Below are 24126 nucleotides of genomic sequence, written 5' to 3'. Positions count from 1 at the left end.
CGAGTTGTTTAAATGTTAGATAGATGAATGGCTAAAATATGTTGATTGAGGTGAACAGTGCTTAGGTTCTAATGAGTTCTAATGGATAATAGAAAATATTAATATGCACACTCTCTGCTGCTTTTCTGCCAAATAAGTATTGTACATATTAGATGGAGACAGATCAGCAGCTTCACACTTCATTACTATAAGCAGGTTCACCTAGAGGACCATTTCCAGTTCTCCCCCCAAGCCTTTGTAACCTGTTCCTTAACCTTGCATTTACAGCCCTATGAACAGCTGCTTGGAGGCAAGCTCTTAGTTGTCAATAGAGATAATAGAGATATCATAATGATTCACTGTGTCTGTTGGTAGTCTGCATGGAAAAGGTGCATGGTGCTGAGTAAGACACCCTCTGAGCTAAGCAATAACAGAAAAGAGTTAGAAGGTTAGTCTAATGAGGATTCTGCACAGAAGGGCTGCATGGAATTCTGCAAACTTTTTTTCTTGCATGTTTAATTTTTAACACTATCAATTCCAGACAGCCGACAGGGAAGATAAGCGAGGAGTTGTTTATTGATGGTGCTGTGATGTTTATTGATGGCATTCTGATTTCCCCCAGAAATTTCTAAATTGATTTGATGACCTTAACAGTCCAAACGTAAAACTTGTCATTCATTTCACTCATATCTAAATGCAGACTATAAAGAGAATTGATCTCCAGGAAATGATTAATGTCCATAGTGTATTACTGCTTATCCATAACTTCTTTTCCTCCATCCTTTGGCAAGAGCTCATACAAAAAGAAATAAAAGTAAATACAGTTTCTTAATTCATTGATAGTCTAAACATAGTTCCAGATGATAAAACATGGCACCGGAATATGCTAATATGAGTCAAGGACTGGGGATCATTTATTTGTAGTTGTGGCATGCATACAGGATAACATAGCATTCCAGACCCCTGGTTTTACTTTGCCATTAATCTCTGGAATGCTTTACCGATGTGTGGGCCAATCAGAGCACTAACTACTACTGAGGTGAAAGCGAACTACAGCACAAAGTTCTTGTGGCTGCCTGAGGTGATGGACTAGAACATGGTGAAGTTCATGTAAGGTTTGTTTCCTATTTGCATAATGCTAAACAAAAGTTGAATGTATAGTTTCATCATTATCATCACCATTTATTTATATAGCGCCACTGATTCTGCAGCGCTGTACAGAGAACTCATTCACATCAGTCCCTGCCCCATTCGAGCTTACAGTCTAAATTCCCTAACATACACACACACACACACACACAGAGACTAGGGTCAATTTTTGATAGTAGCCAATTAACCTACCAGTATGTTTTTGGAGTGTGGGAGGAAACCGGAGCACCCGTAGGAAACCGACGCAAACATGGGGAGAACATACAAACTCCACACAGATAAGGTCATGGTTGTGAATCATACTCATGGCCCCAGTGCTGTGAGGCAGAAGTACTAACCACTTAGCCACCATGCTGTCCACGCTCATGTTTTCATTATCATGCATATTTAATTATTATATATGTATTAAAAATTTTAGATGCTACTATTTTTTTTAATTTATCTTTAAGGAATGAAACATTGAAAACGGAATTTTAAATCGATCGATTTATCTTGTTTTTTTCCCCTGCAAATTGCAGATCACAATGGACCTGATTTATTAAGGAAAGTAAAGCAGACAAACAAAGTAACTTTGAACCTTGGCAAAACCATGTCACAATACAAGGGGTGCAAATGAGTTTATTACTTTGCACATAAGGAAAATACTGGCTGTTTTTTTCATGTAGGGCACAAATAGTTGATGGCATTATTTTTGGCATTATTTTTACATTGACATTAAACGTTGATCTAGGACATGCTCTACCCCAACTATAAATCTTCCCTCACATTTTAAATTTACCTCCCCCACCAAATACAACATGGTTTTGCCAAGGTTCAAAGTTACTAATTTTTTTGTTTTCCTTGGGCCTGATTCATTAGGATGAATCAGGCTTAATCATTGTATGCAAAACCCATTGAGCTACATGTTTCAGATTAATTTATGTTGATTTTGCCAATTTGAATTGTTGATTTAATATCTGGTAGAGCATTTGCCAGGAAATTCACCGGATTCCCCAAATTGCGTTCTTTTGGAGATTAAGTAGAGGGCTTGGAATTATTCAATATGATTCTATATACTATATATTATCAGTTGTTTAAGTATATATTATTGTCCACAAAATTAGACTTATTATTTTTATTTCTGAATAGTTCTCATTCTAAAAGTAGAAATCATTTACATTTGTAAGAAAAACATGAGAAAACTCCTTTAATATAAAGAGGTACATTTAAATGTGCAAATTTTTCATTTGTCTAACCGTAAAAATCCATGTTGTTGAATAACATCATTATAAATGCTGTCTGAAGCAAGATAATTTGTTGTGGGTTTATCTTGTTGAGGTTCCATGCTGTTAAATGTTTTCTGAGTGCAGATATTTTTAAAAAAATGGACGTTGTTGATCATTTTGGTGTAGAATATTTTTGGCCCTGAGTAATAGTTAAAGTGTTAGTAACATGAGTGTCACATACGCTGTCATGGTAAAGTCCTACTCACCCTCACTTTTATTTTATGTTTTGTAAATTTTGTAAAAATAAATATATTTCAAATGCATTTTCCTTTTTGGATGGATAGTGGCGTTTTCTCTAATCCACCGTCCTCATTGAAAAAATATATTATTCATGTCGTTCTATATTTCCTTTCTTCTGACCATCAGCTTGGTTTGTTTTTTTTCCATTGCTGCTTGAAAACCCTCCTTATTCAGTCAGCATCTTTAGTTGAACAACCTAACCTACAAAGAGTTTGAAAGAAACGTATAAACATTTTTATATGTACAGTATATGTAAAGGCTTAGGAAACACAACATATTATAAATATATGTAATAAATAAAAAAAATGCACTTTAAACTTTGAAACAATTGTAAAAATCAAAATAAATCAATGCATAGAGATGCCTAAATACATAGGTAATATCATGAAATAAAAAATATATCATCAATATGATCTTATAAGAGCTTTAAATCTGTTTTTCTTTAAGAATTTAATTTAGTACATACTATGGGTTACTAAAATAGGAACAGACTTGTTTTAATTATAGAACCTAGCTTTTCTATTTGGGACAAACCTCATACTTATTTTAAAATTAATTTAAACATGTTGGGCCTGAGTCATTAAGGAGAGCAAAGCATACAAAAGGAGTAACTTTGCACCTTGGCAAAACCATGTTGCATTGGAGGGGGAGGTAAATTTAAAATGTGGGGACAGATTTATAGTTGGGGTAGGACATGTCCTAGATGAACTTAATTTTCAGTGTAAAAATAAAGCTATCTAGTATCTGTGTGCTAGGTGAAAAACAGCCAGTATTTAACTTATGTGCAAAAAATTAAACTAATTTGCACCCCTTGCATTGTAACATGGTTTGTCCCGGAGAACATTTACTCCTTTTTTTTTTGCCTTACTTTCCTTAATGACTCTGGCCCGTTATGTATTATATTTAATGCATTAAATATTGCTCTTTGATGTATTTTCATTATATGCCACAGACTGCTATTCAGAAGTAACTTCCCTAGGGGAGAAAGGCTGATTTAGCCAGTTTATTTGTCATACTAAATGATGAAGTACCCAATAGCAATGGGTCGCACCTTCTCTCACTTCTACATGTTACTCATTTATTATTGACTAAGGTCAGTCCCATAGTGCATTAACATAGGCTTCTGAGATAATGCCGGCATACTCGCTTATACTATATCATTAATAACATTGGTCACAATCAGTGCTTTCCTTTTTCAGAGGCCCTCATAAAGGGCAGAATGTTATTCCCCTGATAAACACTATTATAAATATCTGTCACACTGCTATAAGTATCTGTCTTCATAAATATACTAATTCTAGCTTTATGTCCTAATATAAGACAATTTTATTCTAGCCTCAGTTGTTACCTGTTTCCTCTGTAATTCTGGTGCCACATTGAATATTACACAGTTGGATGATGCATGTACATATTTTGTATCATACAACATTCCAAGACTTAGTTATAAAATGTATCAATTACATTATAATAATGGTTTTTCCTTTCACATAAATCATGCCTTTTTTTGTAGCTGGTCTAAGGCCACATGTTGAGTTTGACATGTGTTTGCTTCTAGGATTTTTTTATAGCATTTAGGAGGTCACTATATTTCTTACGAATGTGCATACCGGTGGTAAAAATAGAAAATAGAACACGTAGAGTTAAAAGCACCAGAACAGAGACGGAATACTACAAAATGTTAGTAAGAGCAGAAGTGAGTTTGGTGATACTAGAAACTATGGGTTCAGTTGTCCTACTGATTTTCCTTCATTTTACTATAGTTAAAAAAAAACATTAGTAAAATGTATGTAATAATAACCATTCTCCTAATGTCAGAGCCCAAATTAAGAGACAACATTAATAGCAGTAGATTATTCAGAGCATTAGATGCAAAGGACCAGGCAGTTTCCATACAACCACCATTTTTTCACACTACCATGTTCATTGTCTGGAGTGAGTTACACAAGTTATGTCCAAGTAACATGAGAATACTGAATATTCTGGCACTTCAGTAGTCATAATACATCACAAAACCTCCTACTGATTCTTTTTTAAAGAGAAAATCATATGCGTACTATAAAATACATATAAATAAGAAGAAACACTTGGTAGTCCACAAACCAAAATATTTCTGCCTACAGAAAATTTATTATATGTAGATACTAATATTTTAGGTTCTTTTTTGTGTAACTTTCGTTGGTGTATATGTGTAATAATACTTTGTAAGAGAGACAGTTAGATTGTAGCGAGTGAACAGGTATGTGGGTAACTCTTATTTGAACATGAGTCCATTTGGTATCAGGCAATAAACTCTTTACCATCTCCCTAAAAACAAGTGTCTTCCTTGATAGGGTGTATATGGTTGTAGGATAACCCAATATATTAAATTGCTTTAAGTGTTGCTTGATTTGTCCAATGATTTGATCTGCGCAAAACACACATTCTGAAGAGATGACATTTGTAGGCTGCAATTACTTAAAAAAAAATGTTTGTGCTGCATCCCAAATATTATTATCGCCTGTCGGGAAAAAATTCTAATGATATAAAATTACTGTTATGCACGTAAATGTTGTATACATGGAAAAAAATGAAAAGAAACATATGTAGAAGTACATTTGAAAACAAATCATAACATTAGTATTTTTCTCAGAAGGCATTTGACTTACGAAGAACAAGATACGTTTAAAATGTCACTTGCCAGAAAGAAATCAGAAAGAAAATGGGTGTTCATTTGGAGAAATTGGTGCCATTTTTGCAGAAAATTGATTGGTTATCGATGCAAAGCAGGAAAAAAAATCCTTGGGAAAAATGGACAATAGTTGAAATTTAATGTGTCTTATGTATGAACAATGTGTGTACTGCATGTGTACTTGCAATGTCCATTTATACAGATGTGTAGAATAAACATGTTACTTGTTTTATTAAAATATGTTTTCTCTTTCACAGTCAATGAGGGAGGTATAAAACAAGCATCAAATATGTGTCCTGATCCGGGAGAACCCGAAAATGGAAAAAGAATAGGCTCTAATTTTAGGTAAAACCCCACTAAAGACCATTTGGGTGATTTATCTTGTCATTCATGAAACAAAGGAGGGAGAAGTGAGATAGAATTCACCTAATACTCATCCAAAGAAAGGAAAATAATACTTTTCATAATGTACTAATTTATGTTACTAACCTGGTTCTTTTCTCCATTATTTCATCACTAAAACATTTCTTCTTTGTAGGTGTGTTTTGCCGTAGTCAGGAAGTAGTTATCGTGCTCCTCTGAATCTCCATATATACTTGGTGACATGATTTATTTTGAAAAAGATGATGTTATGCATAGCTGTCACTGATGGCAAAACACACCTAACAATGGGGATCACAACTAACGTCTTATTAATGTGATCGTTACATATAGCGACCAGAAAATACGATTTTTCCTTTGGCAACATTCAACTTTTCCATATGTAAAAGAAGATTGTTAAGTAAGATAATGACTTTATCCATTTCAAACCTTCTACGTTAAATGACTGCATGTATATATCAGTTGTTTAATAGATGAAACACTGGAATTATTTTCTTGTTGTAATATGAAAGAAACAAAGTATTTAAATTAGCAGTATTTTACATACTGTAAATGCCTATATTATTATATTTTTACTGTGTCTGCTTTATATTTCTGCATTAAAATAAGGGTAAAGAGCCTTGGGCTAGAATAAGATTAGATGTTAGCTATCTCCGACTTAGGTGCCATTTTACCGACTTGTGATTAGTCCTCGGCTCTGTTTGTCGCCCTTACTAAAATAGTCAGTGATAAGTGCTGACAATACATTTATTGCAAAATAATACATACCACCCTACATTTGCCCTAACTGCCCCTGAAAACAAAGCAATGGCAAGAGATGGAGTAAAGTCTGTAACTGGGACACTACAACCCAGTATCAGGTTCTCAGTTGAGGGAACAATATTCATAATAATGTTATGCATTTGGGATGTGCAAAGGGAATCCCATTGGAAGTGTAAGACAAGGCTCAATCTCTGTCACCTCTAAAGACAATAAAATCCTTGTCTCTCACTTAAATAATCTGTTCCTACAAAACAATATCAGATGCATAATTATATGTATTCAAGTGTTTAGCTTGCACAAACAAAAAACCATGATTCATCCAACACCTCCCTTTAAAAGATGCTACATTTTGGACCTCCGGAGATGCCTCCATCTTCAAATATAAAACTGGGCTTATGTATGAAAACCAGGCACAAACAGCATTTGCAGTGCCAGACCTGCACTTTTACACTTTCATAAATTACCTTTAATATACGAATATAAGAAATAAAGCAACATTTTATATGAATTGCTTAATTGAATTAATATGGACAGATATTATATTTTAATCCATCTTGAAGTGAAGTCTTATTGCAGTCACATTTCTTAAAAAATAACGCCTTCATGAAGTTTGTGTCTTTTGTATCTAAAAAAAAAGCAGAATCTACAAACAATTAAACATTTTTAAAACTATAAGTACAACATATTTTTCCTGAATCTTTGAAAACTGTTAAATTGTTGAAGCAGCAATTGTTATTTTGAGTTCTTTTAATAGAACACATAAAAAGAAGTTTGTTTTATTGTTCTGTTTCTGTAATTAAACAGCATTGCACGGTGATCCATGGTGAAATATTGAACACCTTCAGAATTCAATGTATTTCTAAGCTAAAGTCCTTTGGCCACCACTAAACTTTATAGTAACCATTTTTATTTTGTGCTATTGTGTCTTATTATATTTTATTTTAGCCTTGGTGCAACAGTTCTGTTTTCTTGTGACGAAGACTATGTTCTTCAAGGTGAAAAAAAAATCACCTGCCAGAGGATTGCGGATGTCTTCGCAGCTTGGAGTGATCACAGACCAGTGTGTAAAGGTAAGAAATAGGACATTAATTATTTTTAAAAAGCGTAATGTGGAAATATTACTGTATGTCCTCCATTTTGCTAATGATCCCCGTTATGTATATAGCTCTTAATATTTAAAAGCACTTGAGCTCAGACAAATGTTCACTCCCTTCGACAGTAAAGAACAATTGTCTCTAATGTCCAAATGTGTCTGGGATGTCTGAAAGATCGTTTTAGCTAGAGATAATATTTAAAAGACAATCATTTACCAGATAGTAAACACATATAAAAGTTATCAGAATATGAGTACAATTTAAAAAATATGATTTAATTGCCTATAATTTTAGAGGGCACAATGCACATCTGTTTTGGTTATTGACCAACAAGGGAGGTCGGAAGTTTAGTTCTCTAAGCAAGTTAGTTCTACAGCTAGGTCAAAAATAGATAAACATGCTACAGTTCAAAAGAACAAAGAGCTAAAGAAGAATAGATCTGTAAGGTGAGTGACATAACTAGCATTACAGCAATGATTATACAGGGAATAGTCTGCTGCACGATCTGAAGCCTGAACGGACAAATAGAGAGGTAGCAGAATGGTTTGTTAAAATGTTTCTGCAGAGCTGAATTAGGAGAAGTAATAGAATGAGAAAATGAGATTCAGGGTTGTGATATTTCCTGTGCTGACAGCACATCGACAAAGAGTGCATTGATGGAATTTGTAAGCACTTACTGAGAAATGAGGAAGCAGTGAAGTTGAAACAGTTTGTGGACACAGAGGTAGATTACAGCAACTTAATATATATTGGAAGGAGATGTCTGAACATTAACTCTTTAAACATCGTCTAGATTTTAAGGGCACATTGCCGTAGGTAATGCAATAGGATTGATGATGCTATAAGACTTTATTGTTAAATAATTTTCAGTTCTGTAAAGTCTTAATAATGGTTTCAAGTTCAACTCTGTCTGTTATAATTGATGTATATATATCTAATATGTTATCGTATGTTGTATTTAATATTTTTGTTAAGCTTATGTATGGCAATTCCATGTGTTATGTCTTCTCTCTCCTAATATCCTTATAAGAATATAAAAGATTAATTGGAATGACTATGCATGACTGTTATAATTGTATGTTCCTATGCCTGCATGTACTTTTAAATTTAAAGAGGATTTCTACTTTAATATTGCATAGATCTTCAGATAGAGAGAGTTGCTGTACTTGCATTAGCACTGACATTTAGAAAGAAACTCTATCTATCATCTTGCTCACTGGATGAATCTCTCCAGAGCAGAGGAGATCTGAAACCCTGCATTTCATGAAAGTCAACTGCTGATTGGAGGGTGATGAGGTCGGGTGAGGTAGGGGGGGGCTTTTTAAGTTCAAAATTAAAATGTAAAACCACTTTAGTATATCACCTACCACACTCTACATGGCTGTAGTTAAAAAAATAAACATAATTGCCTAAATGATTGCTGCAATCTCCTATTTATGTGAATTCACAGGGGGGAGATTCAATTCACTGAGAGGTGTCCCGGGAACGTCCACAGATTTTACAGGAATCTCTGCTCATTTTTTCTCAGACCGTGTAGAGGAGATTCCTACTGTAAAAACTGCCAATAGACGCATCTTAGCATTGAGACGATGTTCAGCTGCACCTCACGCCAAATTGAATCCACAGAGTGGCAGTGGGGCCCAGATGTTAGTACATGGCCCCAGAGCTTACGACTGTCAGAATTAGGGTCCTTTTTAAATCCCCTTTGATAGTAGACAAGTTTTTCCTAGAGGGAAGCTTGTAATACAATATTATTGTGTATTCAGACTATTGATTATAAAATGTTTAGAAGAACACATCTTATACATCAACAAAGTTTATCAACTTTGTTCTATGAGTTATTATTTGCAATGTTTAAATGAATTGTGTGATTTCAAGTGGTACTTAGTGAAGTGGTGTTAGACATAACTATGCTCAAGCCCAACAAACCCGTGCCTGAGCAAAATTTGCAAACCATCATAATGCCATTTTTGCCATCTTTGTAATGCATTTTGCTTTGTAATTGATTCTAAATTCAAAGAGATCCACAGTAGCAACCAGTTACAGTATCATATTATTTATAGAAATATATGGAGAAAACTCTCTTCTTGTTCCTGAATACCAGTAGAGAAGGAGTCTTCCCCTTGCAGCTATGTCTGACGATGGCCTACATTTCAGCAATTGTGGTGGTCTAACTCAAGAGACTGTAGTGCTGCTTTGCTGTAGCCATTCACTTTAGTTTTAATAAGAACCATAGGAGTTTAACATTAACACCATTCACACACACAACAAATTTGTAAACATGACCCCCAAAAAAGACACTTTTCTTCTTCATATTTTTTTTTAGTAAAAATGACTTAATTCCATATGCAGTTGCATTAAGAATGCCCCAGATGCTCACCCACAAAAAAAGACTGTCTTCTTTTTATTATTGTATTTATTGTTTCTGAACATTTAAAAGCAAATGACCATTTCTGTAGAACATTGTCTGTAAACAGGCTTTAAATGAAAGATGGGTGAATTTCTAAAATAAAAGGTGATAGAGTAGTTTACCGCTATTTTTCTATTAAACAGGAACTGGAATTTTGTAATTAGAGTTTTTGTTAAAAACAAACCCCAAACAAATAAAATATAGCTTGCAAGGTTTACAACCATGGCACCTGCCAAACCTCCATTGCATGGATATGGCTACAGCCATTCAGGTTTAAAGTTTCTGCCAAATAACTGTATGTTTTAGTTCTCACTCAAAGTCAATCACCTGGAATGCCCTCAAGAAAGGTTAATGGGAGTAAAATGTATATAGTGATATTAGCAATGGGGGTTCAGCTGGTATGAGTAAGAACTCTCTGATGCGTGAAAAAGCAAATGTATAATTCACGTAACTGGAACTGAAATATCAACTCCCTATGAAACTATTATTTTAGTACTTTATTTTCACGACTGGATACATGATTTTCCCACCCTCCTGTAAATCTCCCTGGTTTTAAACTATTCAGCATCCCATGTGAATAAAATATGCAACTGTTAATAATACAGTGTCTGCGTGAGATCATGGTTAAATGGTTGTAATACGCAAATAAATAAAAATATTTTGTATAAATAATAAAAACAATTATATGCTAATGGAAAATAGGGTTGGGCATTTCTGGCCCATATGCAAGCATGTGTGGTCTTTCCACAAATCCAGATCTGAGCATAAACCTATTTGTTGTACTGTCTATTTCTATTGTAATAATCACTAGACAGAAACAACTTAAGTTAGAAAGAAAAACTAATTTTTATCATTGCAGCCTTATTATAATTCTATTATATAACCCTCTCTATCAGGGATACATTTATAAAAGAAGAAAAAAAGAGAAAAATAAATTAAAACAGCAAGATATATATGAGTGACCTTTAACCAATAAATGAGTATTTTAACCTAATTTCCATCATTCAAATAAGATAAAAGTATATTTATTATTGTATTTATTGTTACCAAAGTCCTATCACAGAATCTGTAGTGTCTCATTAACAAACGATGATGATGATGATGATGATGATGAGGATCATCTATAAAAGACAGGGCAAAAAATAAATAAATAAATAATATTTGTAATCACTTAATAAAAAAAATAAAAAATAAAATTTGTAATATTCACTTAATAAAAAAAATAATTATTCATATTACTTTAAACTCCAAATAGCAAAAATGTTGACATTGGTCTTGTCAATAACATACATAACATCCTCAGTATAAAGAGAGTTACTATATCTTACTAAAAGACAGAGTGACTTAAATTATCCTTTAACAGTCATTTTGGATGGCTAATGCATTCGTTGATAATAAAAGCACGGTAAATTGAACGCATTTTTCTCAGACAACACAAATTAGTAGTAAATGACCTAGGCATTAAGTAAAATTAAAAGTTATAACTCATCTATTTTACATTTTAAAAAACACTTACTACTGGGACTTACATGCAATGTCAATTGCATTAGCAATTTTCTATAAATGCACAGGTAGCAGAATGGACAATGCAGATGGTTCATAACTCTAGAGTATAGTACTTAGCAAAACAGAATGACATTGCCTTGCACACAGGAAGCATATTACAAAAGATATTACAAATGCATACACTGGCATATGGTATAAAGAAAATAGACAGATGGCATTGAACGCTGGTTTCTTGTGTAATATACTATATGCCTTTTAGTTTCTTTAGGGCATTTCTTGAGTAAATACTTTTCACGCTGTTTGCTTATTTCTGTTAGGGCTCATGCACGTGGGCTCATGGCGCTGCCTTGCGGTCTAGCGCTCACAGTAAATGTCCATACATATCATGCAAACATTTGCGAAACGTTTTAATGGATTCTTCTTCTCGGAGCATTCGCAGCGTGTTCAAGATACACCGCAAATGCATAACCGTATCTTTAACAGCGCCCATGTGTACATGGCATCAATGACTAAAAATGTATAGGTAAATCAATTTAAGGAGAGTTTCTGTCAACAGAAAAGTATTTGGTGTTAATTTCAAATATTATAAAATAAAGAATGATTTCCCAAAGAAGATATTCTAGAGCAATATTCAAGGCTGTAGTCCCTCACTGCCCATCAGGCATCATGCCCTAAATTAGTTTACCTAACAGTGATGCTGTAATTTAAAAAAATTGATGAGCAGTAACTTATGTGACCATTGATAAATTGCAAAATTGGCCCTGCACCAATAAATCCACCCAACCAAAATATTCCTGTGGATTGTTGCACTTAGACCGTAGGTGGAGCAGTGCCTTGCACTGTGAAATCCTATTTCTTTTATTAGAATATAATTTTGCAGTGCCCCATAGTATAAGTTGGGTACAGGCCTTGAAATGCCACTGTCATCTCCCGGGACCACTGCACTACTCTGAAAGGACTGGAACTGTTCTGAGTATGCCTCGTCTGGCCCAGTGGGAACATTCTCCGGAACACTGGATGACTGCAGGGGCCTGGGTGGAGGATGCTAGGCTTCAGAGAAGGGACAACATTGTCTCTGCCTTCAATCTATACTACTAAGCCTGCAGCTTAGAAGAAATAGTCTTGCCCTAGTCCCTCAACTGTGGAGGAAACCAGGTTCGTTTGCCGTTAAATACCACAGAGATGACCAGTAAAGAGACAAATGTCCATTTTGCATAAATAAATTTAAAAGAAAAACCAGATAACCAAAATTTTTAACAGCACTTACTTGAAAAAATGCATTTACTAATCCCACCCAACATCATTTAAACTTTTATTAAAAATATTTTTTATTGCAAATTAAACAGAGAAGCAACAGCCTCACCAAGTCATCATCATGATCCAATATAGTTCAAACTCCAACTGCTGTTAACTCTTCGCCCCCAGAATAAGACAAAATCCTCAATCTCCATCTAGGGATATTATTTTGTATATTAGGCTAGCATCTAATGTGTTAAGATAACCAATTAATCAAATACAGGAGAAATGGTCATTTCCCATGTATATGACTGTTGAGAAGCTATGAATTCAATATTGGGCTTTAAAGGGGATATATACCTCCAGCCTAATTGCAAAATGTATGGTTGGATGCCCTATAGACCTAGTGCAGATTGACTTATTGATGATGATGACTGGCACACTGCATTTATCTATAAGTTATATTTAAAGTTACACATATGATAAGATTTGTCTCCAAATGTATTTTTGTGGTTAATTTGTGACTGCATTTTAGCAATCATCTATAAATCAAATATCCTTGTACAGGTTGGACCAAAGTCAAATGTAAACTGTAGTAGGGACCCTGAGATTAAATAATGCAGAAGGTATACATAGGGGACTGGTAAAATTGCTGTGGTTGTCTAAATGTGGACAAGCCCTTCAAACATAAACAAATTAAAATTGTGGGTTAGGAAATAATTGCAGTTTGATCTCTTTCATAGGACATAACCCAGTAGATTTTATTATTTTGTGAATATGTGCATTTGTTTTTCTTTTCCTGTACGTGGCTTGTGTCAGCTGAAAAGATAGACTACAAAGCCAACTGTATTATAAGATTAAAATATTTTCTAGGTGAGTAACAGTGGGAAAAAATGGATTGTAAAAATCCTATTTCTTTTATTAGAATATAATTATATTCCTCTTCTTTTACTGTCTAAAATTGCTTCTATAAGAAACTGTGATTTCAGCAAATGTGTCAATAAAATAACCTCGGAAGAAAGTTTCGGTAAAAAGGTTGCATGAAATATATTCCAGAAGACTAACCTAAAATAGTCTTTGACTGGACTTAAAATATGCATTCAATTTTCTTTTTTTAGGATAGTGAACAATAATCCAAAATTGGAATGTGAGTTGCAATTACTTACAGATAGAAAGAAAAATAATGCGCAGCATGAGAAAGTTATTCCAAAAGATTTAAAATGCTTTGTAAAATATTACAATAGTTTAGTCTTGTATTGTTCTGTAGGCTGGATACCATTCTTTAACAACTTGCGAATATTTCTTACGCATTAATAATGCAGATTCAGTTAAGCAAAGATATTAAGCTTTCTTCTTTGTAAATAATTTGTTCTGTCTTTCAAAACGGAGGACTGAAATTAAATAATGATCTAAATGAAGGGTCCTTATATAGACAGAGGACAGAGGAAGTACAGAAGGTGCATAATATCTCTCTTCACTGTACTACATCTATTCCTCCTCTAAATCACTGTTAATCTCCTCATTGTCAGGCACCACCTCTGCACCCCCCATAGATGCCGGAGACGGTTGTCTTGTGTGCTCGCTCGCGTCCCATTGCCTAGCAATGGGACGTCCCGCTGGGTATGACGGCACACACAGGCGCTGTGCACCTCGTCCCATTGCGCAACGGGACGCCAGTTCTTTCCCTGCTTTCGGCTATAAACTGTTACGGAAACCCTTGCTCCTATCAGAACACACCCTTAACTGGCACCATTAGCGTGCCAGAGTATTGGTTCTCACTACTCCAGCGTTCCTGTGTTATTCTGTGCTATCCTTTTGCTCCACTGGTTCCTGACTCGGCTTGCCTAGACTCTTCTTCTGGATTCCATTTGTACTTGCGCTGTCCGTTCTGGTTTTGATCATCTGGCCATCCCTGACTATTCTTCTGTTTACCTAATTTGTACTGCACTACCGTTGCCTCTGATCTGGACTGTCTGACCATTCTGCCACCATCACTGCACTGGTGACTATCTGGGAGAACGGCGACATGCGCACCTCACGCAGCAAAGTCATATCTCCTTGCGGGGGTCCCTAGCAAACACTGGGGGTGCATTAGACTCCGCACTTCCCAGTTTAATAGTGCCAACACCAGTCAGTGGTAATTCCCGTGTCATACACGTGGCACTCACTGTAGGAGGAAGCACCTGGTGCTATACATACAGACCCCTTGAGTTTCCTCCTGCAGCAACAGTTTGAGGAGTTCTCAGGTGGCAGACTGTGAAAGTAGAGAGGGTACAGTGAAGTGAAATATCTCTCTCCTCTTTACCCCCTATCAGTCACTGACACACTCCTTATATAGTCACTGATGGAGGAAGTGCATGGTGATTGGTCTGTCTATCACTTCTCACTGACCGCGTAAGTGTCAGCAAAACTTCTTTCTATTGCAGATATTGTATACAAAATAAAAATATGCCTAACACATTTAAATTAAAGTAGTTGTCCCAGCAATAGTGCTCAGTTTACATCTTGAGAAACTTGCATATAGTGGGCCTGATTCATCAAGGAAAGTCTTTGCATCTACATTCAAATAAAAAAAAACATGTATACAAAACTCCAAACAGCAACAGTACACTACAGTATACTGCTATATACTGGGTTGATCATATTATACATTTTTGATTTCAGAGATCATTTATGTAATCCAACTCATGTCAATCAACACATGTAAGGGTAGAGGTATAATAAAATATGTTTATGGAAGTCTGTTTTATGGAACATTTATGAAATATAAGTAAAAATGAGATATTAAGTTTGTTTTTATATTATTTTATGAAAAACAAAATGCATTGAAAGAAAATAAATAAAAATAATAATAATAATAATAATAATAATAATAATAATAAGACTTTTGCTCTACTCTTGATTAAATCCTTTCCTCCTGAAGACATATGAAATGTATTAGACTGGGAATTAGACTTTGCCCTGTTAAACTCATTTTTGCTTTACTTGCTGAAGGTATAAATGTCAGAAAGCAACAGAGGAGAAATGGCCAATAGCTACAGTATAACACCAATAATCCAGCTAAAGGAGAGTGACATAGCCTGTTAATACCTTGCCACACATTTCTTGAAAATTGTACATGCCTAATGTGTCATTTTAATGTGATGTGAAGATACAATTAACATTAAAATGGGAAATGTAAAGCTATACGCTATATCATAGCAGCGCGGATCACAAGAGACCCAAAATGACCCACTTATTCCTGGGGCGCTAAATTTCTCTTCAAAGTAATGCCAGCTGCTTCTTAGTATGGGAGTCGAGATAACTTCTTAGAGAACTTAGTACATCCCCTCTAGGCAGATGTAAAGAGTTTCAACAGCAGACATGAAAAAAAAAAAAGAAAAAGAAACATTTATTTAGTAATATTAAAAAGGAAAAGAAATGTACGATAAAAGACTATATCATTGATTGTTGGGTATATTAAAGATAGAAATAATATATAATCACAGTGAATTAAAATGGTCATAAATTTATTTTAAAAATGTCCATTGACTTTAAAATATTCTACCCCCACTAAAACAATAGGAATACTATTTCAAACTATACTTGCTATAAGAATTGATTCAAGGTGATGCTATTGACATGACAGTCTTTTTAATCAATGCTTTATCCATTGGGATTTTTAACATATAACACATGCTTGTGTGGACAAAGAACATCTAGTTACTTACAGTCTGTTTCACCCTTGTTTAGACTAATCAGTGCAGGATAGGTTGTACTGAGTTGCATGCCAAATGCTATAGCTTGACTAAAAAGCAATGAAAAGACTTGGTTAGCTATACTCCTTTGGAACAATATGCAAATAAGCCACACCATTGAGAATATACTTTTGACCAATGCTGGAAAATAACACTGTTATTGAACTAATATTACATTTCTGTATATTGTCCCTCTACATCAATGGTTATCTTGCTTTTTATGGGTGTTCTGATCTTAGTGCCCTGCCTTCTATGCTTGAGGGAGAGGCGTGCTGCATGTAAAATGGGCAGTGTCATCAGGGGCTGGCTGAGCTGGGGGGGCAGGGGGTATCTGTCCCCCCCCCCCAGGCTGGACCCATAGTGGGCTACCTTCGGCTGGGTCACTGGACAACTTGCATTTTTTTTCCTTTAAAATGTTCCTAATAGGCTGCTGAGCTAAGTCTTGCTAAAATTTTCCAGCCAGCCCCTGAGTCTCATGATGTAAGGAAGGGGATGAAGGCAAGCAGAAATGTACAGTTTTAGAATAAGATATTGGAAGAAGCAAAGTCCTAGTGTTAGGAGCAAATCCAACTATAGAGTGCAAATTTGGAACTGCAGCAATCATGTTGCGATGCAAGGGGTGCAAATGTATTTTTGTTTTGTTGCATACTGGGAAAATACTGCCCCCCTTTGCATGTATTCTATTTTACACTGCCATTTAGAGTGGAGCCAGGATGCACCCCTCTTACAATTCTTAATATGTTTGTGCATTTTAAATCCCCACACAATGCAGCATGGTTTTCCAAGATGCAAAATTGAACATTGTAGTTGAATTTTAGATTGTAAGCTCTAGTGAGCAGGACCCTCTTCCTTCTTCTTCTCATTACCTATAACTTTTGTTCACTGGCTACACTGCACACCTTCTTCTTGGGCTCTCTGCCCTTTGACTCCACTCCTCCATTGTCTTTGCACCTCTTTCAGTGGCTCTAAACCTGTTAGTTACACCCACACTAATGGGCACAGGTTTCAGTTTATGCTGAATATACCCCTTGTACCCCATTGCCCATCCAGGCTATCGGTAGCTGTGTTGAGAATTGTATTTGTAATAATAATAATAATAATAATAATAATAATAATTTACTCCTAACTGTAAACAAGGCAATTTATGTCCAATAAAGGAATATATTAAATGTACAGAATACTCAATATAAAATCTTTACTTGCTGGGTTGCTTAACAATCCAGAAAGTGACCAAACAAATATTACATACTCTGTTAAATATTGATCTACTGGATAATTCTAGTAATAAAGATTAACGCTGCCATATTATTACTTAGTAAAAGGCTTTAGTAGATGTAGCAGAGTTGCTAAGCGTACAGTATATTGATCATCAACACATTTATGGTGCTAAGTGAATATTGTCTATCTTTTGTTTTCATAGGTCATTTTTGTTGCCTAGAGTTATTACATGAAATGATGCATAGACAATGAAAATGAGACCTAGAACACTTCTCAAAATGTTTGTGTTGTTACAGCACAAAGGGCAGATGCTATCTCTGTCCTCTCTGGAATAAAATGTTAAAACCCATAATGAAATACAGTAACATGATATTTATGATATTTTTTTATATGAAACCGGGTAGACCTTTGTTGCCAACTTTAACCCAAAATTCATATTGTTGCACATTTAATAAAGGAAAATGAATTTAGAAATAGGTCACAAAAACTTGGTGAGCACTAATGCATGTTTCTGTGCTCAAAATAAATAACTAAAATACCATAATTATATAATAGTATAAAAAAAATCAATAAGATAATGCATAGGATCCAGATGTTCCTGCTTCTACTGTGTGACTTTCACTTGTAATAATTTAGAATAGGCCGCACTTTACCTACAGTTACAGTATTACTCTTAGTATAAATTAAACCTAGATATTGAAATATAATGTGGAATATTATTTAAATATTTCTAATTATTCCATATTTAGTGAATCCACAATGTGTTATGTAGTATTGACACCAGCAATAAATAGCAAAGAAGTGGTTTCTGTCTGAAAACGCTTTTGCACACGTAAAAGGTAAATCTGCTTTTTGTCTGTTTCGTTTCTCCTTAGCGCAGTGAGCAGCCCTCCAACCTTCGAAAGGCCTGCACAATACCCTTAATTTTCAAGAATGTAAAAACAGCCCCAAATGATCTAAGCTGCCCCAATCACCCATGCCAAAATGCCCCCACATACCACTTGCCACTCAGACAATCCACTTGCACTAACTCCTTCCCGTCCTCTTCCTCTGATTGGATGAATTGCATGACCTCCCTGCAGTGTGCAGTGTAGGTCCTGTGACAGGGTTAGCTTCTACCATTCATCTGTATTCTCTGCTTGTAGAGAATAACTGATATTGGCAGCATCAGCCTGGGGGCTGCAGTTCAAGGCTCAATAATTTCTCTCGACTCCACTTTCTGTCTGAGACTGACGAGAAGATTCTGAAACGTGGCTGAATTTCAATGCAATCCATATATCATCAAAATGTAGGGCCTGATTCATTAAGGAACTTAAATTAAGACGTTTCTTATTTAAGTCTCCTGGACAAAACCATGTCACAATGCAAGGGGTGAAAATTAGTTTTCTGTTTTGCATATAAGTTACATACTGACTGTTTTTTCATGTAGCACACAAATATCAACTTTAAATTTCAGTGTACAAATAAGCTATCAAGTATTTGTGTGCTACATGAATAAACAGTCAGTATGTAACTTATGTGCAAAACAGAAAACTAATTTTCACCCCTTGCATTGTAACATGGTTTTGTCCAGGAGACTTAAATAAGAAACTTCTTAATTTAAGTTCTTTAACGAATCAGGCCCATAATGTTTATGGGCCTTATTCAAGTCCGAACGCAACTTGCATGGAAGATTGCGTGCAAGTTATCTCAAGATATGTTTCCATTTGAATCTGGATGTAATGATATTCTGCCTAAATGGTACTTGCTTTACGTAGACAGACAAAACAGACTGCAGAACAAGCATGTGTGTAATATAAGGTCACATCAGAACGCATGCAAAAAAATGTATATTATAAAAAAGGAATAACTTTTAAGAGAAGAATTAATAATAAAAATATGAATTTAAAAAACTATCCATTTTTTAATATACTTACATAAAACTGCTTTTAATGTATACTGTACGTAAAATGCCTTTTTATAGTCTACCTTACTAGTATGCACATGTGCTATTTAGTGGAAAGCATATGTGTAGTTTTTAAAACAAAGGCTATTGCCATGTCAGTCTTCACTCTCTGCCTGCACTTACATCTGTCCGGTTGCTGGTGCAAATGATACAACTGGAACCAGACGTTCTTATGAGAAGTCTAAGTCTGTTATCAGCCGCATCTGCGTCAGACCATCCTCAAATGGCCTATTGGTATCCAGGGCTTCCATCCCCCATTCTGCCCCTAAAGTCGTAAACTTCGTAAGTGTCATTTGCATTTAGACATGAATTGCATGCGATTACATTTATTGGCTGTAAGGTCCGTTTCTGAGAATGGACAGAGCTATTTCACGCAAGATACGCTATCATCATCATCAGCTACACTATATGCAAATGCACGTACATCTAAAGATGAATTAGGCTCTAAATACCGGAAAAAAAAGAATTCAAGAATAACTATAAAAACTAAATATGTACTGTATATTTAGATTAAAATGGATTGCAGATGAATGCCATATTCTGGTGAGAACAGCTTAGTAATAAAAGTAAGAAGGAAATAAAGTATATCATAAATAAAAAAAAACATGAATGCTATTAGTAACTACTTTAAGACATTAGTAATAAAATGAAAAGATAATAGTCATGATTAATCAAATAAAAAGATACGATTTTATTAATGCAATTATGAAATAATAATTGTTCTTCAGTTTATTATTAAACTTTCTGGTACCTCCACCCCAAAGGCAGATGTACACAATAAACTATTAGTACTCAATAAACTATTAGTGACATCAATAGCCTGTATCACTGTTAAGCACCTGTGCTTCCTTCTTTTCATACACAACATAGCGTAGACAAGAATGATTAGTAAAGAAATCATTTTCACTTGAATCCAATTTTTACCCAATTGTTCCATTATTGTTTTGTTCACTTTTTTGATAGTAGAAAATTATCTGATTGAAGATCAATTTCTTTCTGTCATGTGCATTGTTTTCACACTGTTACAAAATATTGTTGCCTATTTCCCCTATTTCCCCAAACCTCAGACTTTACATGTGAAGCTTTTCAAAAAGCTATTGTAATTGAATTAGTCAGTACGTTTCATCTGGAATCCTCAGTTAAATATCATTTTGCATGTGGCAACATGCGCAATGTTTTTGGTTTATGAAAAACTATTGCTCTTGTAATCTATTTTCATAAATACTGCATATAGCAATTGTACAGTTTTTAAAGTTATCTTCTTACTGTGATAACCTCCCTGTATTAGAGATAAGCTGCATGAGCTCTAAATACATGACATGATCAGGTGTACTTAATTATGTTTTATTATTTGATATGGAAATCAACTTTAAAATAAAACAGTTAAGCCTAAACTGACTGGAATTGATGGTTTTATACCATTCTTGTTTATTTTAATAGACCAGTTTGCATATTGATTAATTTACAAATGAAAACTTATTTTGTAAAGGCCCTTAATTTAAAAAAATAAATGGTCAAATTGCAAATAATTTATTGTGTTACTTAAGTTTTTCTGATTACACAGAAAATGTGTTATTGGTAGATATATTTTTTTTACTTTTTTTGGTAAAGAAAATAACATTTTGGAGTGAATCAAAAGTTGAACTAACTTTCCTACTGGAATAAATCAGCAAATGTTGGCAGTTGAAGAGCCCCGAAACTCAGTAGGACATTATTCTGCCATGGATATTTAAAATCTCAGTGCATGTTATTATATTAATAGTATTAGTAAACTTGCCAACAGTAAGGAATTTGGGATTTTCACAACAATTATTTTCTAGGTTTGGTGACATCTAAAGGGGGAAATCATTTATTTCCCAATACACCGTAATTAAGCTATTATTTAGAAGTGTTTAATAGAGATTCTTTATACTGTATGTATTGTCCACACAAAACAGGTTCTATATTTTAAGCATGTACATTGGTACACCATCACAAGATAAGGTCAACAAAGACCCTTAAATATACACACAAGGAAAATAAATAATTAGATGACATGTGTAACCAATGATTTTGGTGCAGTTATTTTTTTTTAAATTGTTCCCTAATTAGTTTTAAACAATGTTGTAAATAAATCCACTGTCATATTGTAAAACAGATGGCATTGAAAAACGTTGCTGCATTCCATGAATATAGAAAAGATTATGGGATTTTCAATTTTATTTAGCAATCCCTTATGAATTTTCTCTAAAAAAAAAAGTCAGAATAATTTGCATATTTACAGAGCAATCAAAGTAAATATGTGACAAAACAAAAACACAGATATAATAATATTGTAAATGTGAGCTTAAATATTTAATACAATGCACTATTACCCCAAGCAAAAGGAGAAAATTGTGCTGGTTAGCAGAAAATCCAATCTGTTCATGAGTAAACTAAGAATTGTTTGGATGAAGGCTCTACCTCTACAGACTAACAAATGATTCTGATGCCAGGTTTTAGAATTATTTCCTTCTATCATTGGTGCCTGAGGAATGGATATGAAATAGCCTGCCAAGCACTCACTTTACTGGTTTCCCTTCTTAATAGACAGATTGTACATTATTGCCCATTATGTTTGTTACTTAGATCCAAAGCATTAAGCCAAACTTTGGAACACGTTATGGTTTATTCAAAATATAGGAAGCTGTGGTTTTTGTTTTTTTTTCATCAGAACTTGATCTTTATTTATTTTATTGAGGATAGTCAACGCTGTAATGCTGTTTACTTGATACAAATTATAAACTTATGTAATGGGTCTTTCTACACATTTTGAAGTTACATATCAATTCACTAGAACTCCAGTATATATATGAATTTTGTTAATAATGCAAAGAGATGCTTGAGATTCTTCAGATGCCAGGAGGGGAAATAAAAGCATAACGAATAGAGATGTACCTGACAAATAATCAATACAGTGGAATTTGCAATTCAATGTTGCTAAGTGTAAAATAATTAATTAATGGTACAATTATGAATAAAAGGGCAGAAGAGAAGGACTTGAATAATTATCTCAGACAATTGTAAAGCAAGAAAACATTATGGCCAGGCTCTAAATCTTGGAGGATACTTGGCTGCACAGACAAAGGAATTAGCTGAAGAAAGAGAGTGGAGATTTGCAGATCTTTAGTTAGATTTAGATTTAGAGTACTGTGTTCGGTTTCGCAGACCTCACTGTCAAAAATATATTTATAACACACAGAAGATTCAAAAGTGGTTCAGGGCTGTCAGCATCAAACTCAGATTATGTTCACTGTGGAGGAAATAGAGAAAATGGGGATATGTTCACATTAGAACTTTAGGTATCTCTTATACTGGTAGGTTGAAATGTAAGACAAATGAAATTTTTAAAGAAATGTAAACACTTTTGAGCTGAAGAGGTGGCTAACCTGAAAATAAAATGAATATACTTGATATGTAACTTGGACTTTATCTTCCATCAATATATCTGTTTTTTTAAATAAAGTATTTTTTTTAGCCACATCATATAAATAACATATCTAACAATCTATCTACTTAACCCCTATCTCTAGCTATGTCGCTAAAATATTGCTTTATGTGTACATAGTTGTGTATTCTTAACTCTTAAAGGTATCTTTATTACAGAAGGGTTAAACAATTGTAAGCAATAGCAAAACAAATAAACATAAACAGTTAAAACAACATCCATGTGTTCACCAAACTTCAAACATCACCCAACAGTATCGCAGTGTCCAATAACACTCAATCACTTTAAAATAAATGGACATATTCCTTAGTCGGGCAAACTAGTAAAAAAACAATTCTCAGGCCAAGTGGTATTTTTCTAGTGGTCCTGATGCAGTTTCTGGGACAACTGCAAGGATGGTACTCCAGTACTTTGAGAGTTGTTAGTTCAATACAATACAATATAAGGACACACTATACCTGGACCACTGATAATGCCTATAGGGAAGGTCGTCCGGCCAAGTTAAAATTGTACTCTGGGCCAAGCTGTAACTCCAAGTACAGTGCTGTTGCAGTTTCTATTTTGATCCAACAATAGTACATCAAAACGCAGCTCCAGTACCCAGTTTCTGGTCAAGCTGTTTATTTCTATCTCCTTAATGTTACAGTAAAGTCTATAACATCAGCTGCAACAATCTCTGCCCAAGCTGCTAAGTCCTATTCTTTCCTGTAAAGTTGTGGATAAAATATCTAGTCAAGTTGTTAGTCTCATACATATTAATGGCAGCTCCTGGCCAAGCTGTTGCTATGTTATGCTATGCTACGATCTTGTGGATTCTGGCCACTCGGCCAGTGCTCTCTAACAAGGTGTTAGGGACCTGCACTCAGTCACCCTACTCCAGTAGGCATAAAAGGTGTAACAGATTCACAAGTATCTCCCCAAGGAGCAGAGTTTCACCGGGCAAGTAGTTGCAACCATGATTTGAGTAAGGAACAAATATAGAGCTGATAGGAGACAGAACTTCAATATCACACTCAGTGGAACCTTGGACAGAACATTTATTTTGTATAAATTCATCACAATGGAAATCT

The 24126-nt window shown here is 34.6% G+C and overlaps 1 protein-coding gene across 1 annotated transcript in view; it reads left to right on the top strand.

Moving 5' to 3' along the window:
- The window catches only part of CSMD3 (CUB and Sushi multiple domains 3), an 853424-nt gene that overhangs the window by 375589 nt on the left and 453709 nt on the right, over positions 1–24126 (top strand). The window contains exons 9-10 of the mRNA XM_075213978.1: positions 5559–5646; positions 7390–7514. Of these exons, the coding sequence (XP_075070079.1) occupies positions 5559–5646; positions 7390–7514 (213 nt within the window). The remainder of the gene's footprint in view (positions 1–5558; positions 5647–7389; positions 7515–24126) is intronic.

This window comes from Mixophyes fleayi, chromosome 5, assembly GCF_038048845.1.
Source record: "Mixophyes fleayi isolate aMixFle1 chromosome 5, aMixFle1.hap1, whole genome shotgun sequence".
NCBI lineage: Eukaryota > Metazoa > Chordata > Amphibia > Anura > Limnodynastidae > Mixophyes > Mixophyes fleayi.
This window is presented reverse-complemented; position numbering and strand designations above follow the sequence as displayed.